Source organism: Rhodnius prolixus, unplaced genomic scaffold (assembly GCF_049639745.1).
Source record: "Rhodnius prolixus isolate KJV_2025 unplaced genomic scaffold, Rpr scaffold_10, whole genome shotgun sequence".
Classification (NCBI taxonomy): Eukaryota; Metazoa; Arthropoda; class Insecta; order Hemiptera; family Reduviidae; genus Rhodnius; species Rhodnius prolixus.
The window spans coordinates 16525809-16545130 of record NW_027411615.1 but is presented as its reverse complement, the minus strand read 5'-3'; the positions used below and the strand labels follow the sequence as shown (position 1 = coordinate 16545130).

General features: G+C 32.5%; 2 protein-coding genes across 12 annotated transcripts in view; both read left to right on the top strand.

Moving 5' to 3' along the window:
* LOC141456709 (neuroendocrine convertase 1-like) overlaps positions 1 to 2648 on the top strand; it is a 75998-nt gene extending 73350 nt beyond the window's left edge. For all 7 annotated transcript variants that reach the window (XM_074132924.1, XM_074132923.1, XM_074132920.1 and 4 more), the window contains one exon: positions 588 to 2648. In XM_074132924.1, the coding sequence (XP_073989025.1) occupies positions 588 to 713 (126 nt within the window). In that variant the 3' untranslated portion in view covers positions 714 to 2648. The remainder of the gene's footprint in view (positions 1 to 587) is intronic.
* Positions 2649 to 7966: 5318 nt separating this feature from the next.
* Positions 7967 to 19322, top strand: part of LOC141456921 (uncharacterized) — a 127845-nt gene continuing 116489 nt past the window's right edge. The window contains exon 1 of one of the 5 annotated variants that reach the window (XM_074133330.1): positions 7967 to 9108. The gene's annotated coding sequence lies outside the window, so the exon portion shown is untranslated. Of the gene's footprint in view, positions 9109 to 11965; positions 12160 to 19322 lie in introns of those variants that run through there. The other 4 variants (XM_074133331.1, XM_074133329.1, XM_074133332.1 and 1 more) reach the window with 4 other exon arrangements.

Here is a 19322-nt window from a genome sequence, read left to right as displayed (position 1 = left end):
TAATTTGTACTGACAAAATAATATTATCTACGTAAATCAGATGCTGTCTTATTCTCCTATTTCAATGTTCTCATGGCAAAAATGATTAAAATCTAAGAATTTTCACCAAACTTATTCTAAACTCCAAACTCTTAACCCTTATCCTAAAATTCGAATTAAGTGAAAACTGTGTTTATCGGTTATTTATGAGAAAAATAATATATTTACAGAATTAAAACATAGAATCTTCATTAGCTATCAAATTTAAACCAAACTTGAAATTGAAAACTGTAATGTTGTGCAAGAGTTGCAGGTTCATTGCAGTAACTGGTGCAAGTTTCCTTAATTTTCTTGAAAACTTGTATCTTTTTGACAATCTTTGTGGCGCTCCTTATATATTTTGTGGTACCTCTTCTGATCTGGCTCATTGCTCTTTCATTAGCTAGTTCGTGCAACCTAAAAATCAATATATGTGCAATAGCCTTCCCTGTTTAAGAAAAATCGGCGAATCCTGCATATTGTTGTTTCAAATTATATATGAAAATTATGATAATTTCACGAACAATTTAATTTTGATAAATCTTTTACAAATAATTTTATTATTATAGGAAAATGAAGAAGAAGACTATATAGCGTATGTAGGTGAAATAACTTCAGCACTTGTGAGACTGCATGGCACCAAAATTATGCCTCTTCATTATGAATTTGGCCCTAGGAAATATGAACCACTCTAGCTGCAGCCCTGGAGTTATTGCAGTAGCAGTATGGTAGCTTAATTACAGTATTGCTGTTATCTTATTTATATTTGACAGATTTTTTAAGTTTGTTTTATAAAATATCTCAAGCGTTTTAACTTTTTAAGATTTAATTGTAATTTTGAAGGATTTTTGTGCACTATAAACAAATATGTTATGTTCGAAAGTTTGTAAAAAATATCATTAATATTAAATATTAAATATTTTATCAAGATAAAAGTAAACTTTATAAAAGAGTTTTGATTGTTGTAATAATATATTGTATTATAGGAAAGGGATAGCTCAGTAGTTAGCTTATACTGGATTCCAACTCGGAAATCCCGGGTTCGAATCCAACTGTTGGCTCTTAGATTTTCTCTTTCTAAGAACTTCTTACAGCTCTCTGTCCGGTGATGGATAGTGATGCCTGCAACGTGTAAACACAGTCCAAAGGCCGGCAGAGCGCTGAAAAAAGTTCCGGGCGCCAATGACCACAAATGTTGGCGCGCCTTAAATTAAGAAATTACAAATATTATCTTCTAGCTTATCTACTGTTGTTTTTAAATAAATGTACAACTTAGTTTATAATGTAATTGTCATGTTGTTAACTCTTTTTTTTTTGTGGTTTTTAAATGTTTTATTGATCTCAAAAAAAAAAAAATGGAACATGAAAAAAGACAAAGTTACTTTATCAGGTGTTAATTGTGTCCCAATTGCGGACTTTCATTATCATAAGAGGTCTGTAAATTAAGTAATGAGACTTATTTGCATGGCAGATAAGTCAGTTACCAGTAATGACACGAAGTTGAAAAATCATCTCAAGGGAACTCATTTTGGGACAGTCGCAAAACATTCAAACGGCTGTAACCGACCAGCTGAAGGCTTTTCCAGTATCGGAGTTCGAGCTCTGCTGTGAGGAGTGGATGAAACGTCTCCTGCGCTGTGTGGCTTCAGAAGGAAGTTATTTTGAAGGTGACAATCTGGAATTGTAATTCTTTTTGAATAAAAAAATCAGTCTCATTACTTAATTTGCAGACCTCGTACGTAGATTAATTACTTCGGTGTAGATATTTCGAATTCACTTAAGTTTCCGACTCACACTAAACTTGCTGTCTTAATTTATCATGGTTTCTTTATCTTTAACAGGTTTTAGAGCGATAGTTGTGCAAAGAATTCTAATATAAACAACATTTTATTGCTAGCAAATCCTAGTAGAGATGTTTATTAATGTGACTTGGTTCAAAACTGTTCATATTATTAGGGAGTCAGTAAAAAATAAATACGAATGTAGAGTAATTAATTTAAATTCTTTAATTCTCTACTACGTATGCATCAGTGTTTGAGACGTGGCTAAGTAAGCTTCAAACAGTCAATTTAAATGATGCCATGCAAATAAGTAATCTCGGGTTTGTTTGAGCATAATGTGGGAGTAAACATCGCCAGAGAGCGTGCGTATTGACCCAGAGGTTGACCATTTTCATAGTGACCTTTCCTAACCAAATGTATTACCATACAGACATATCCATTTGATTTAATTATATATGTTTAAACCGTCAAATTCATTATAAATTTCTAAAAATAAAATTCTTATTTATGTTTTAAAAAGAAACTGTATTGTTTGTCCAGTGTTTTGAAAATTGTACTTACAATTTAATTAAATCTTTAACAAAAACTTACAGTTTAAAATGTTAAGTATAAGGGTTGATTAAACGCCAAAAGGTACACAAATCAGCAAGTACCCAACATTTCATTAATACTTCATTGATATCATTTAAGAAATTTTACTGCATTAACTTGTCATTAATATTTTTTAGAATTTATTAGATGTCACGGACCCTTATGCCGGCCACTTCATTTATAATAATTTTTTTGTGAAAATAATACTAAAATGTATATTTCTTCATCATAACTAAATAGAAACTTATTTTAACTCTATTCCAAATTATTTTTCTGATTTATCTCTATTATGCCCTTTATTATGTGTAATCACATACACATGCACATTAAAATAGAAAAAAAGACAAAGGTAGTTCTGATTACTATTTAAATTTGAATCACGAAGTTAGAACACAATTTGAATCTTCAATTCGTCTAACAGAAGTATTTGAGAGCATAAATAACACAGTTAATTATTCAACAATAATTATTGATTTCTCTATTGTAATTTACTGTAATCTCTTTGAGTACTTGCAGTAAAATACTTTAATAATTAACTGCCCTAAAAATGTGCAAATCTTATCTATTTTATATTCCATATGCATCTCGGATAAGATTATGGGAAGAACACCTAGATTAAGAATGCAGTTAAGAAAACTATATTGTTTAATATTAACGTTATCCTCCAACACTCAATTTTAATTCATTTCTCAATTCATATTGATTTACAGTACGGGCAATCAACCAGTTACAATGAAATATTATTAATAACATAATTAAAAACAGTTTTAAGTTCATAAATAAAAACAGTTTTCTGGTAGTATGTTTGAAAACAAAACAAATAGGCATACATGTATATAGGCTGAGAAGTTTAAAGAAAATAATGCAGCCATAATGAAGTAATTTATTTCCAGCTTAAGACGCAGTCAGGTACGTTTAATGGTCCTCTTTAATGCTACATTCTGATATCCAAAGTGTATTATTCAAGAAAAAAAAAAAAAAATTAATATGTTATTAATATTGGTGGGGTAACATTAAATTTTTATGTTGTTGTCACTGATAAATTTGACTATATAGATCGTTAGTTTGGCGGCTTAGAACTGTGGAGAGATGTGGCGGAAGTAGAAATTTAGCTTCGACGATAAGTTGCCAGAGGATATCTCTACCATGCGTATACTGTGGGCATGCTAGGATTAGCATCCGCTATGGATTCCCTATCGCAGGGACATATTGGTTCGGTGTTAATGCCAATTCTGCCAAGATGATGTGGAGAATAATTGTGGTTGAACCTTAACCTGGAGATGACTCCATAAAAGGGTCTATCCTCAGTATGGAGGTGATACCACGGTCTGGTAGGGATTCTAGGCTTTATAGACGCGTAGAATTTTCCCTTGTACTGCTGAGAGCTTATGTATTCTGAGTTCCAGATGTTGTAACAAGATTTTTTTGTAGGGTTTTTTAGGTCTGAATGGACTATTGAATTTATGGAAAGGTGTGGTAGGTTTATCGCGTCTTTCGCTTTGGCATCAGCCGGCTCGTTCCCTTTTAAGTCGGAGTGCCCCTTAATCCAGATAAGGGTTACCTTCTTGGCTGAAGTAACTTCTTCTAATAGTTCCCTTGTGTCTAAGATTAAATGGGATGCGTTAGTTCCGGGGTGCTTGATTTTTTGGAGTGCACTTTTACTATCTGATAGAATCACCACCTGATTTGCGCTCAGAGAATTCACGTAAGCTAAACTCTTGTTTAGGGCAACTATTTCGGCAGTGAATACAAACGCTATTTCATGAAGCTTGAGCATTTGTCCATCGTTTTTTTTGGGAGTCGTACACCGAGCAACCAACCCCATTTGAGTTTTTGGAATCATCCGTAAATATTAGGTAGGCATTAGGGTAATATTGATCTAGTTATGAGAGGAGTTTGGTATTGTTTATATTGTTAGGTAGGGCATTATCATAGGAAAAGAAATCAGTGAGCACATTATTCGAATAATCTATTGCGTGGAGCCAGTCAAATTGGAAGTAAGGATGGTGTCGTATCGGTTTAGGCTTGGAGTGTATTTGGATAGTTCACAAAATTCCTCGATGAGGATAGGTGTTTTTTTGTGTAGCCAGAATTGTTCAGTCCACACCCTAGGGGCGATTGCACTCAAATTACTGATTACAAGGTTTTCATCTAACGTTACATCCATCTAAATGTAGTAACTATTACCAAAACATTTTCATTTCTATTTTTGACACCCAATCAGTTGAGCTTCTTTTACAATAATGATCTAATAATTAGACTGTTTAAACTAAGAGCAAATTTATTAGTCACTAAGACATATCTTTCAATAAGCTTCCTTTATGTTTGGTTAAATTAATGGTCTAGATCAGAACTTCTAGCAAAAACTATACCAAATTAACATACATTCAAAAACAGTGATTTATTATAAAATTGAATTAAAACTGTCCGGTAGGACAGTTGTATAAGGGTTGATCGTCAAAAACTGTACGAAAAAGGGTAACGTTGAAAAACACCCAACTTTGACAATTTTTTTCTCTTTTTCTATAAAAGATAAAAATTCTCTAATTTTCTTTAAATTATATGGCAAATCCCTTCTTAATGATTGTAAAATTTATCATTTAAATCTTACCAAATGCATCAAACATATTTTTATTGGCTCAGAGATATGGTACGATTCATTTGAAGTACTATTTTCAGCTCAGAAATTAAACAATTATATAGTTGTAATGAATGTGCCATTAAAATTAAAGAAATTGCATCAATGCAATTGAACAATAGAATTAATATTGTATGTTACCTTCAACATTTCAATATAACCAAAATATAGAAAATAACGACAGTAATAATTGTAGTAATATCGTAATTGAATGCTTATTATTTCTAATACCTATTTGAGAAGTATTACTTTTTCCTCCGTGATATTTATTATTCATAATTAAATTTCTACTGAGGTAATTAAAGTACTTTATTTTTTTTTTTTACGACCGTAAAAGAGAAGCAGTAAATTTTTGTTTTTTAAAATATCAAAACAAAGGTCCACAAGGTCGTTGGGACTCCGGTTGAAAGCTTTATGCAATTCCGGAGTTTAGACGGCAAATCAACCCTCACTTCCTCGTTAGTGTGGAATGGTAACGTAGTGTTTTGGGCTGCCTTATAATATGTTACCAGAAGGTTGTCGATTTCTGCTCTAATTATTCATGGCCATCTTTATTTCGTGACCTTCGTTGAATAGCGCACATAAATGGCTAGGTTTTGAATTATTATGCCAGTTTATGATGATACTATGCTTATCAAGATATCGTGAAGCAGTACAGAGACCTCAAATTAAGCTATCTTCATGCTAAACATTCTATGATATTTATTGGTATTTTAAACTGACTGGTTCTATTTAATTATTTTTATGATGACCAAGAAAAGCGTGATAAGAAGTGGGGAAAATTTAATTTAAAAAGTGGCATCTAATAAAACGCAGTCAGTCAGTATTATAGAATGCAACCGTACAGATCTATTTGGTTCACCGAACTCGTGGTTGGAGTGTTGACTATTGTACTAACGTCGGCTGATACATGTTTTGCGCCATTTCGTACTGCCTTTTTCTGAGATAAAACCCCAGACGACAAGTAAGCAATACGTTAATAAAGTGCGAATTAGAAAAAGAAAAGAAATCGTTCAACTAATAGTGATTTTAACTCTCGTAAAATGTTGGATTTTTGCCATTCAAAGAATTAAATAATAATGAATAATAACTAACATATTATTTTGGATGAACTCACTAATATTATTAATAATATACAACCATTCTTCGATAGAATTAGTGGCAATATTCAAATAAGGAAAAACTACATAGATGATAGCATGAGTCTAATGCAATCTGGTTCTAGAAATGTCCATCGGTTAGTTTGAGCAAAGTGCTGACCAGTAAAAAGAAAAGACTAGTTCCAAAAAGCAATAATGTGTTAACTATTTTTAGTCACACTTAAATTCGACTCGAACCTACCTTTGTCACACAATAAATGGGAATTAAAATTGATCTACAAACCACTCAGACATCTCTTTCCACTAACTAACCGATGTAAATGTCTAATAACTCATTGCTTTAGACTCTTGTAATCATCTAAATATACTTTTTTCCTTATTAGGAATTATTTGGTTCGAATATTGCCCCTAATTCTATAGAAGAATCATTGTACAGAGCGCATATTTAAGAGATTATTAATCTATTTTATACAACAATTACTTCAAATTGATGTAAGTAGCTCCTAGGAAGAGAAAATCTAAGGGTCAGCAGCTGGATTCGAACTCGGGACCTCCGCGTGGGAACTCAATACGCTAACCGCATAGCTAATCCCATCCCTCGCTTGTGTTATTGGGCTGGATTCCTTACGGCAGTGGTTCTTAACCAATTTTCCGCGAATATGGTCCGAGTGTTCCGCGAAATTTCAATTTTAAATGTATTGAACATTAGAAACTTAAGAAAGATACGAAAACAAAAAATCGTTCCTTTTTTTTTTTAAATTTGAATTTTCTACTACCAAAGCTGGCCTATCTTTTTAAGTGATAGTCTAATCAGCATTTTTCCAGTGGAAGTGAATTAGTGATGGGCAAAATCGTTCATTTCCATAATGAATCGCCAGGCACAAATTTCTCATTAAATTTTTTTTTTTTATTATTTGTAGCAACGTACTTTTATGTTCATTATTTGATTAATTTCATTTTTAGAATTTATTTTTTGAAACTATGTAATAATTTATCCTTTTTAATTTTAATTAATACATATATCTTTTTAGAAAATTATATTCGATTTTTTATTATTCGTTAATTTTACGTTCTTGCTAAATACCGAATTTCAAATTTTTTAATGTTAGTGTTCCGCGAGAAAAATATATATATAATTGTGTTACGCGTATTTGAAAAGATTAACAACCACTGCCTTACGGATACTTAGTTTCCTGTAAAAATAACCTTATCAATCACTCCGGGAATTGTATTATTTTAATCTCCTTTAAAAAATGATATTATATTATTTTTGTTTTGTTTTAATCTGTTTAAAAAAGTATGCGGATAGTTTTTTTGAATCAGAAAGTTTTTTCGACAGAAGGCACTGAATGACGAATCGAAATCAGCCAATCAGAGCATCCGAATTTAAACAGTCCGGTAGGTTGCCACCTGCAGTACTTGAAAAATATTAAATTTAGAGCAAAATGTTATAGATTTTTTGTGTTTTTACCATTTTTGCCACGACCCAGCTGAATTTTTCTGTGACCCGGTGTCGGGTCGCGACCCACACTTTGGCAAAAGCTGTTATAGCCCAAATCAGGTTAGCCTTTAAATAAGGTGAAATACATATTTGATGTAAATAAGTTTTGTATCTGTTGTAATTTGTGACAACCTGATTCTGTTACTCATTTCTTGTTGGAATTTCCCAGTTTCCATTGCTATAGGAAATTATATTTATTCAAATATTTTAATCCCAAAGTTCTGAGGAAAGAATTAGTTGTTTACAAACTATTGATAATATTCAAAAGGTTGACGATATTTATTTATATTTACTTAAATAATTAAAATTAAGAGATTTTCTTACAAATTAGGTCAAAGTTATGTTATTGTCTTATTATTATTATTTTTAATTTTTTTTTTTCGAAGTTTCATGTATTTCTATTTTTTGTATTTTCTCTTATCTTTTAAGTGAAATTTCTTTTGTGTTAAAGTGGGGCAGTCCCAGTTGGAGTGGGGGGAGTCCCAGTTGGAGTGGGGGGAGTCGCAGTTGGAGTGCGGCAGACAGAGTTGTAGTCAGTCAATTTTAGAGAGGTAGTTTGAGTAGTCAGTCTCGGGTGGAGAGAGTCAGAGTTGAGTCGGAGTTCTGCAGAGTTAGCCAGTTAGGGTACGTTTACAACGGAGCTGTGAGTGTAGATGATAACTGATAGAGTAAAATATAATCGCTGATTAGTGTGCACAACGGAGCTGTGATACATGCAACATGTCGAGTAGTGAAGAAGAGTTTTTATGTTCACCAGCAACGAAATGGCATATTTTAAAGAAAAAAGATGTAGAAAATATCATGTACATACCATAAATAAAAAAACGAAGTACTTTGGGCGAATTTCACTATTTATATAAGGAACTTAGAAATTATCCGGATCGTTTTTTTGAATATGTGAGGATGGGTCCAACCACATTTGACTAAATTTTAGAAAAAATAAGGTCAAAAAGTAGGAAAAATTGTCATGGAAATCCTATAACTATAGAAGAAAAACTAGTGATAACTCTGAGGTAAGGTTATATTGAGGAAAAACAAATAAATACACATAAAAATAAATGTAAGCACGATTTAAAAAACAAAATATTGTTTAAAAGTAAATAATAAAATAATAACCAAAAATAATGAGTAAAGACAGCACTAATTAATTTTTCTACCTCCATTTTGAAGCTCCGATACTGGAGTTCAGCTAGCAGAAAAATGAAAAATTCAATTCTATCATCTATGCTCGTTTATACCAGCGAGTATGAGTCACTAGTCGAAGCTTCGTTGTGCACGCTCACATAAGAATGTACTAGGTTATTCTATAAGCGCTGATGCATCACTGCTATCATCTATGCTCACAGCTCCGTTGTGAACGTACCCTTAGCCGGTTAGTCAGTTAGTTAGAGTTTCGTTAGTGCGGTTGAGTCTAGCGCAATTCAGTGCAGTGCGGACCAGTAGTCAGTCGTGGAACAGTTTTGTGGTGTTACGTAGTGAGTAAGTAATAGTAAACTGTTGTGACTGTTGTAATTGGTAGATGTAATGAATAGCGGTAGTTGCTAGTAAATGTTAATGTTAGTAATGATAATAAATAATATAATAAATCAAATTACTACTTATAAGTTTAGCGAGTTTTATTATTTATCAAACCCACACATAAATTAAATTAACCAGTGGCAGTCACTTGTTATAGTTGTAAAGTTTTTAGTAAAAGGACAAAAACTTTACAGTATTTATTTATTACCTTTTATATATCCATACAGAATTTTTCAGAACGATTATTGGAATGAACAAAATTTTGATCGACGAGTACTTATATAAGGGGATGAGAGAACTCGTGAGAAGAAATTAGGAAAACAAAAAAAGAAAATTCAATTCACCTTAGTGGAAATATAGTTGTGGGATTTTTATCTAATCAAAATTTTCTTCATTTAACCTTCCTTTATAGAATGAAGGAAAAAAAAACATTCATTACATTAAATGTTCCTTTAGTGGGAAAACATAACAACTCTCCTTCCTTAGAAGTGCTCTTAAATGAATTTACTTTGAAGAATGTTACAAATTAATTGATGTGGACTTCTGTGAGTAAAAGTAATGGCTATTTTTTTTCCAGGCGAGCTATCCACTATTACGTATCATGACGGAGGGAGTAGCAAAAGTACTTAGCCATAAATTTCTCATATAAACCATTATTTAAATAAATTCCAATGCCAGAGGAGCGGGAATCAACTATGCGTACAGACGAGTCATTCGAGACAGTTCATTTAATAACAGGTATGGCTGTGGGCCTTCTATCAGAATTGAAGTCCTGTAAAAATCATTTAAATGTGGATCGGGAAAGGAGATGCAGATCTTTAGCTGTTAGATAGGACTCACTGTTCTAACAGCCCGGTGAATATCTAACTTTGTTGAGGACTCAAAGCAGAGTCGAAGTCGACTAGATTGGAGTAACCCGTAAATTGCAACAAATCCACCCATTTGGGTCACCTAATTAAACTTTTTATCTGTGCTTACAAGTCGATGGGTTTCCAAAAGCATTTTATCGTCCATGTTTTTGCAATCATCTTAACCATTCTAAAATATTTTTCTAGACTATCACGCGCCATTGGAAAAACTCTGGTTTCCAGATCAATCAATCAATGGCCTATCAATTTTTTTTAAAGTAGGCAACTGATCAAATAAAGTAATCCCAATATAGAAACACAGTAAAATAGGATGCTCTTCGCAGTAGAGGTGTAAATTAGGAATTGAACTTCCTAGGATTTCATTTTAGATCTGTTAAGGAGAGACATTGTTGAGCTAATGGCCACAATTGTCTTGTTCACCATATGCGAGGTCTGTAAATTAAGTAATGAGACTGATTTTTTTTAAAAAAAATTTATTATTGAATAATAATAAATTCTTCAATTCTTATTGAAGAATTGCAATTCTATATTTTCACCTTCAAAATAACTTCCTTCTGAAGCCACACAGCGCTGGAGACGTTTCTTCCACTCCTCATAGCAGTGCTCGAACTCTGATACTGGAATAGCCTTCAGCTGGTCGGTTAAAGCCGTTTGAATGTTTTCGACTGTCCCAAAATGAGTTCCCTTGAGGTGATTTTTCAACTTCGGGAAGAGAAAAAAGTCACAAGGACTCAAGTAAGGCGAATAAGGAGGCTGAGAAGCCACAGGAATGTTTTTACTGGCCAAAAACTCGTTTATTGAATCGTATCTAGACGCCAGGGCAAACAAAGATGAATCTGCAAAAGGAACGCCAAGATAGGTTTACTGATTATTACACTCAATTATTATTTTATCATAAATAATAAAAAATAAAAAAGAATAACTTATAAAACTAACTTCAGTTTTTAAAAATGATACTTTCTTCTTTTAAAAAAAACTCAAAGAATCAAGAAGTTAATAGGGCATAACTCAAATTTTAAATTTGCTGTTATTTTCACATTTCTATCAAAGGAAAAAAAAGTGTGTTTAAAGCAAAAGATGTTTAGTATTTAATACTAGCTAAGATATTGTTATTTTTTGCACGTACATGGCAACTTTTTAATTCATGGACCCTTAGTTATTTTGTTTGTTGTCGTTTAATGTTTTATCTCTCAAAATAGAGTTTGCAGACTAGCAAGGCAAAAAAAAAAACTTAAGTACCCGCCTTATTAACTTCCTTTGTTTTTTGTCTTTCACTTAACTAAATTTTCTCAAGGTTTTGTAGAAAATCTATAGCGAAGAGAGTTCCTGCATTATTTTATATACTTCCTTCGTTTTATATTAGGTAACAGTTAAATAACGAAACTGACTTTCTTTTAATTACAGCCATTTTTATTAGCCTTTTAAATAAATCTGGTGTGCCCACTCACCTAACTTGCTATTGCGCAGTTAAATTTTCTTGAAAACCTAGAATTGAAGTTATAGTTGATTTTGTTGGAGCGTTGAGTGGTAACTGGGTAACGAACTCATTGAAATATACAAAATATTTATTAAACTAGGTTTTTATAGTATAAAATACAAAGCTAAATAACATAAACTAAATACAAATAAACAAAGCTAAATACAAATAACTAAACTAAGTATGAACTCTAAATTACAATTGACAACACAGGTTGCGACCTTAACGTATTTTTGAATATCCAATAAAACAAGAGCCTCTCTGAAAAAAAACCTCCCCTGGTTATCTCCTGTGCCCCACCAAAGAGGAAGGTGGTCGACATCGATAGCTGTTAACTATCGATGTGCCTTAGTACTATTTACGGATTTCTCTGGGGGCTAAACGACATCATTGTTGACGCTCACTACAATTTCAATAACGTGAGTTCGATCACAAACAACTGCTCTGAAAAGTAGTAATCCCGGTGGACTGACATCTTTCCAACTCGCAATTTTGGTTGGACATTTCTTACACATACTATCACATGATTACCATAAAGAGGAATTTGTGTAGAGATCGATTACAGTTCTTCCAAAGCAGCACGCTTAAAAATAAATCGCAGGGTAAAAAAAGGTGAGTGCGACTGCCTGTCATTGGAATGTGAGAGTAGTTGTAAGAGACAGTCATGTAAGTATTAGCACTAGATTTTTGCTCATAAACAGCTGGGTTTTTATTACCCCTTGTAGTTAACCCTTAACTGGTATCCTCAAAATTTCACCTTCAACTGGTATCGTCGGGTCAGCTTTGACCCGAAACTTTAAATGCACATTACTTTTAAAAGATCATTAATATAATTAAAGTCGATTTAGTTTTTTCTTAGAAAATTTATTTAGCAAACGAAAATGATGAATATTTTGTTAAATTTGTTTCATAAGATTAAAAAAAAAAAAAAAGTTGAAAAATGCAAAAGTTGCATTTTTTCCATAATATCGCAAGTACTGAATTATCATGATGCGAGTATAACATACTTGTTCTGTTTTGGTACAAAACACCACCGTTTTGTTGCCAGTAAAAACAAACAATGAAGTTCCGACGGTAGTTTTCTTTATTTGGAATTATATAAGAGGGGTTTTCTTTTTTTTTTTTTCGTAATGTCCCCGAGTAAGACAAATTTAGCTTTCCTAACTTATCGACCAGCTTAAATGAACAGAACCAGTTATCAGCAATAATAATAAATATTATGTAATATTTACTATATAATATTTAATATTATAGAATAATATTAAAAAATAGAATAGAAAACAAACTACAAAACATAAAAATAAAACATATTACGAAAAAAAAAGTTATAACGTAAATGGTATTGTCGGGTCAAATTTGACCCAAAACCTATATTTTATTTACTTTCACTGCTCAAGAACGACTGATTTGTATGGTCGATTGTTGGTGAGGATGAAAGAGGAGAATTCAGAGAAGGGGAGATGTTTATAGTTAATTCCTACAAAATGCCACACAAAAGAAAAACGTGCGGGTCAAATTTGACCCGACGGTACCAGTTGAGGAGTAATATATTGTTAATATTATGGATTTGTATGTGATTGGTTTCCTCTTTCACATTAATATGTTATTATCTGTGAAATTATTATCCATCATAATATTTTACTATATTCGTCTGTGTATTATACTCGCATAATAAAGGAATATTGAAATGAAAATATTTTTATAAAATCTCATAATGGTTTCTTGAACGAATAAGTTTGAATACCATTGGCTTAAAGCAAGAGTTTTTATTCTCTGAAAATGTTTTAGGTACATGGTTCACACACTAGCATAAACATATCGTTTGCAGTACTATTCATATCTTTTCCAGATTTATAATTTCTGTTCTTACAATGAAACTTATATATTGTTACACATGAATTGGCTCTGTTCAGTTATACTTTACTTCAATGGTTTCATAAAAGGTTTTTCAGTTTGATTTAGATTGTGCTTTTGGCTAGTTCAAAGGTTAAAACATTTTCAAAACATTTGTGCAATTTTGTAAGTTTTGTAAAGAGCAGTTTCATAAATATTAATTAAACTTAACTGCCATATTAATAAAATTATTGTTACGCACTTGTTTAGTAGAGTGACTGTAACAAAGTTTGCTTGAAGAACTTTATTTGGAAATTATTCTAATTTAAAGTTGACAACTTAACCTTAATTATAAATATTTACTCATAGAAAGCATTAACAATTTATCCTTTCCACTAATATTGGCATTAGCCTAGCGGATTATTGAAGTTTTAAAATATTTACTATAAGATAATTTGGCCAGAAAATGACTAAATTCTATTTGGAAATTTCGCCTGTGATCCCTTCAAGAAACATATTTTGAAACTGAAAAAGTAGTCCGCAATGTTATTCGTTTTTCCTGCCTCTGAATCCACCCAAAATTTATAAATATTTTAATTACATTACTTGTTTAAAAATCTAAATTGAGAGACACCTATAATAAATAATAATAATAATAATAATAAGCTTTCAGGGAAGGGATTAGCTATGAGGTTAGCATACTGGACTCCCACGCGGAGGTCCCGGGTTCGAATCCAGCAGCTGACCCTTAGATTTTCTCTTCCTAGGAGCTTCTTACAGCTCACTGTCCGGTGATGGACAGTGTTGTGTGTAACGAGAGAACACTGTCCGGAGGCCGGCAGTGCACTGGAAAAAGCTCCGGGCGCTAATGACCTCAGCTGTTGATGCGCCAAAAAAAAAAAAATAAATAAAATAAAATAATAAGCTTTCCAGGTAGCCATACAATCTCATAATAAATCTCATAAATCAAGATTTTCATTTTATTTTTATTCATTAGACATAGTTTCTTAAACAAAGGTGAGCCACTGCGTCTTTCTGCGGCAGTGATTTAATATCAATGTAGATTTAGATACCTCAATTAATTGTTTTGAAATGATTAAGGCGAAACTCTTTTTTTTTTTTTTTTTTTTAATTTTATTTGCCATTTACTATCTACAAAACAAACAATGCAATCAGCAAATCCGATGAATGATGCTATGGACGTGATTGGCTGGAGGAGAGAAGCTGCCCACTGGCAACACTCCCGCTTGAGTTGGTTATCAATCCATGAGATGGTCGCGGGGCCAGCAACGCCTCAGCCGCCGTGGGGGGTTGTCCGGAATAGCTATGGAGGCGAGATTTTGGATTAGAGGATTAGAGCATAGAGAAAGAGAGTTATGGAATTTCCGGTATTTAGTTTTAGCTGTTTCAGTCACGTAGGGTATGTTGAGATCTTTAGGAAGAGAAGAGTTTGAAACGTAGAATGGAGCATCTGTAATTTGACGGAGAATTTTTGATTGAAAGGCCTGGATTTTTTGTGAGTTTGAGCGTTTGGTTGAACCCCACAGTTCGAGTCCATAAGTCCACATTGGTTTAAGTATGGTGTTGTATAATAGTCGTTTATGTTCTATTGGAAGTTTCGACCGTCTGCCAATTAGTCTTAGTAACAGTTTATTCCGTTTGTTGAGTTCCAGTCTTTTTAGTTTAGTATGTGGGTTCCATGTTAGTCGTTTGTCGATATACATCCCGGCGAAACTCTTAAGATTAAATTATAGAAAGTATTTGTAAAATTTCTTCCACCCAAAATTTGATAGGAAAGCTTGTTCTATTATTATATTTGGGTTTCCAGCGCCAAAAAAAATACATAATTGATTAAATATTAATTATAAATTTATTCCCCACAGAGTTCTTTTATAGAGAAACACGCAAGTGGGTTATACTTTTCCAGATTGCAGTAATTCATGAAATAGCATCACTTTTAATTAAAAATATGTGCAAGAGGAGTTATTAATTTTACATCGCCTCTCCTGTTAAGGGGTGGACTTAGTGTTACTACTTTTAGAGTAATTTTTCTTCTGTCCTAAATTATATGCTTTTGACGAAGTTGATCAAAAGCGATGCAACGGTACCGGTTAACAGTAGAAGAAGGCTTTTTAGGCAATGCCTACAGAATTTAATATAATTATTGCTGGCAATTAGAGCTTATTATTCTTTCATAGGTCCTTGATAGAAAGATGAAGGAATTGGAAATTATAATTTCAAGTTGACGTTTTATTCACCAATACTTCAATCAAAAGAGGCATTGCTTTTAGACCCTTTTTTGGGACTGCTTTCTTTTTTTACAAGGTTCAGTGTTTCCCCTTTAGTCATTTTTGCGCATTAACTATATTATATGTTTTTTCTACTGAGATATGGGGCAACAAAGCGGTAGAACTTCTTTGAGAAAAATGAAGAGCTAGTGGCCACGTTTTTCCATTTAACCAAGGCTTTTAGAAGAATATATGGACGTTTGGCATAACAGGGTAGCTGTGCTTCGACTTTTTTTTTACAACTTCTTTCAGCATTTCAGCAGGGACTGGAAACAACAGTTATGTTTAAGCAGCAAGTATTTTAAAATTCTGAGTGCCTTAAACAAGAATTTAGTATACCACAAAAATACGAACTGGGCTCTGTGTATTCTTAATATTTTAAGAATATACAGGGTGTTCATTTTAAGACGGCTCAAATGCATTTCATGCTTAAACGGTTGATCTGAGCAAAAAATGGTAGAGGAAAACTTTGTTGCCCGTCACCTCTAGTTTCAGAATATGTGACTTTATTTTAGATTCCTGATCGCGTACGCGGCAGACGCGCGTTTAAATGTAAGGGTTCGCAGTTGACCCTCATTTTCATATACACAGTTTTAAAGAGTACAAAAAGTTATGAAAGAAACCAGAAACCGCAATTCGATATCTTCAAAATTAAAGGTGTAAGGCCATTTCAAAATCTGGTATTTATTAATCATATTGCAATTTTTTAACTTGTTATCAAAGAGAAAGAAGAGCACGTGATAGGTCATTTTTATGTATTTTTTTTATCCCCTTTCTAATTTTTTTGGTAATTAAACGCAACTCTCCCAAAATTACCAAATAATTATTAAACCTTCTTGTTTGTAACAGATGTAGAATTAATTTTTAGCCTTTTTGTGTATGCTTGAGAACAAGCTCTTAACATTTGATTTTTCTTAGAAAAATCCCTCGGAAAACTACTTATTTCCTGATATTAAGAAAAATACTAGCTTTACTGCCTTGGCAATATTTTCAGTAGAAAGGGGATGAAAAAATACATAAAAATGACCTATCGCGTGCTCTTCTTTCTCTTTGATAACAAGTTAAAAAATTGAAATATGATTAATAAATACCAGATTTTGAAATGGTCTAGCACCTTTAATTTTGAAGATATCGAATTGCGGTTTCCGGTTTCTTTCATAACTTTTTATACTCTTTAAAACTGTTTTTATGAAAATGGGGGTCAACTGCAAACCCTTACTTTTGGTCGCGCTTCAGCCGCGTACACGGGCAGGAATCTAATATAAAGTCACATATACTGAAACTAGAGGTGACGGGCAACAAATTTTTCCTCTACCATTTTTTGCTCAGATCAACCGTTTAAGCATGAAATGCATTTGAGCCGTCTTAAAATGAACACCCTTTATATTAATAATTTAGAAGAGATGGTTTGCGTGTATTCAATAATGTAAACGGACTTTACAACCTAGTTGAGTGTGAAGAGGGACATACAGGAGTGATCCAACATGCAAAACTTGTACAGCAGGAGGCGGGTAGGTATTAGAAGGAAAATTGTCTTCAGAAAACTGGAAATGATAAAAGTTCTTGATTTCTTGGTTTAACGGTTGATAGAAAGCTTTTAAAGAGGGAAGCCAGCCATGTCTAAACTAAGTAAAGCTATGTTTTTTTCTTCAGAAAACTTTGGGAATTTGTTTGAGACAGTCAAGAAACGAGGAAAATTTTATTTTGGAATTTTCCTACAACATCTACGAACTTCTATTATAGGGCTGTACGGAGTTTGTAAGACTTCAGTAAACGGCGCTAAGGGTAATTGACTGGCTTGCGCTAAGGAAAAGTTGCAATACTTTAAAAATCTTCAAATATTAGCCCTTTCCAAGCCTTTATACAGAAGCAGTATGGATTACTTGACGAACCGTATAATAAGTTTAGTTAATACAATCAAAAAGTAAGTTAGCCTATGTGCAGGCAGCACAAAATGAGATAGTCCAAACAAAGATATATTTTCAAAAAAATATTTGTAATAACATCCAACTAAAGTTAAATGTCGGTTACAAAAGAAAGAGGACCTGGTACATATTCTTGTTGAATGCCCTTTTTACAAACCTACTGGAGAGTATTACTTCCTTGATAAAGTAGGGGAACATATTGAAAAATTGTTGAACCCAGACACTGTCAATTCGGCTCATATTCTGTATAAATATGTAACATGCATTTTGAAATTAAGACATTTTCTTCCAATATAAGTATGAATAGTTTAATAAAAACATACTATACATATATAACTCGTGGTCTGCATTACATAATTCAATTATTTAATCTGTATTTGTAATTATTAATTTTTGGTTTCTTTATGATTCTATGTTATTAATCTGTAACATCATCACTCTATGCTCCTTTGAATGGGGGCTACCCCTATAACAAATAATAAATTGAATTGAACATTTAACTAAAGATCTGAGAAAGTTAAGAAAGCAAGAACTTTAAAAAACCAAAAAATCTATACGGGAAAATGTTTTAGCAGCAATGATTTTTTATAAAAATGGGAACAAATAATTTGATTTTATCCTGTAATATATCTCAAGCTGTATGCTTATGACATCAAGTAATGATAGTAGTATGACAATTTAAAATAGCAATTTGACTTTCTTAATTAAATTCGAAAAAAAAATTACTAAACAAAACATTTGCAATAAAGTAATAAAGTATTACGAGCGCTCGCAGTAAAACGTTTACAAAACTTAATTTAAAACTTAATTAAACTATCAGAGAGAATTTAGAATTGGCCCAATTAGAAGTAGAAATTAACAGAAACACGAAAATCTGTGTATTAAATGTGGTTTATGTTGGAATGTAGCCACAGGTACTCTACGAGCTAAATTTGGCTCCCTTAATGTCCCTACTTAATAAAGTTATATGACCAGCGGCAAACTTTATACAAACTTCGTTCATTAGATGGAGATGTTCATTACTTTCTGCTGTCCAAGGTTTTCACCATTTATTCTGTTTTTCTTTCGCTTAATTTTACTAAGAAGTATTTTGTAATTATAAAACTATTTTATAGAAATCGTTAGCGTACAGTCTGTTTAGAAATTTTCACTAGAAATATTCATTTTGAGTCCTATGAATCCCCCCCCCCCCAAAAATAAGATTTTACAAATTGGTTTGTGAATGAAGCAGTTATTTTATCTTCCATGTGTTACGCAATCCATATCTGGGGGCTCAGGTACTCCGACACAATTGAAAAGTACACATTTACAGTTTTTTATAAGATGCTTTTTTTTTTTGGCATTGTCTTCCGCCATACAGCCAGCATCGTCTAGGTGCTTATCACTAGAATATCACTCACTCTCCATTCTTACTTATAAATACATTCGCTTCACACATTCATCCCTCTCTACTATATACCGCTATTTACATAAACTACTGCTAATGGATGGAGCAGCACTCTGTGCTCCTGCCATCCTTATAGCTTAACCAAAATTAAAATCACGTAATCCTTCTCTAAGCATTTTCTTCCATTCATTCTAATTCGGCTATAGCTTTTAAATACATTCATATTTCATTGCTAGCTCTGCTATCGACTTAAGCACATAAATGTTGGTGGAGAATATAATGTCTTCGTAGCGAAATGGTGCATCTAAATACCTGTATATATCGTCAAACATTCGTTTCCTTTCTACCACATAACGTGGACATATCATTATTACATGTTTGAAATCCTCCTCCTCA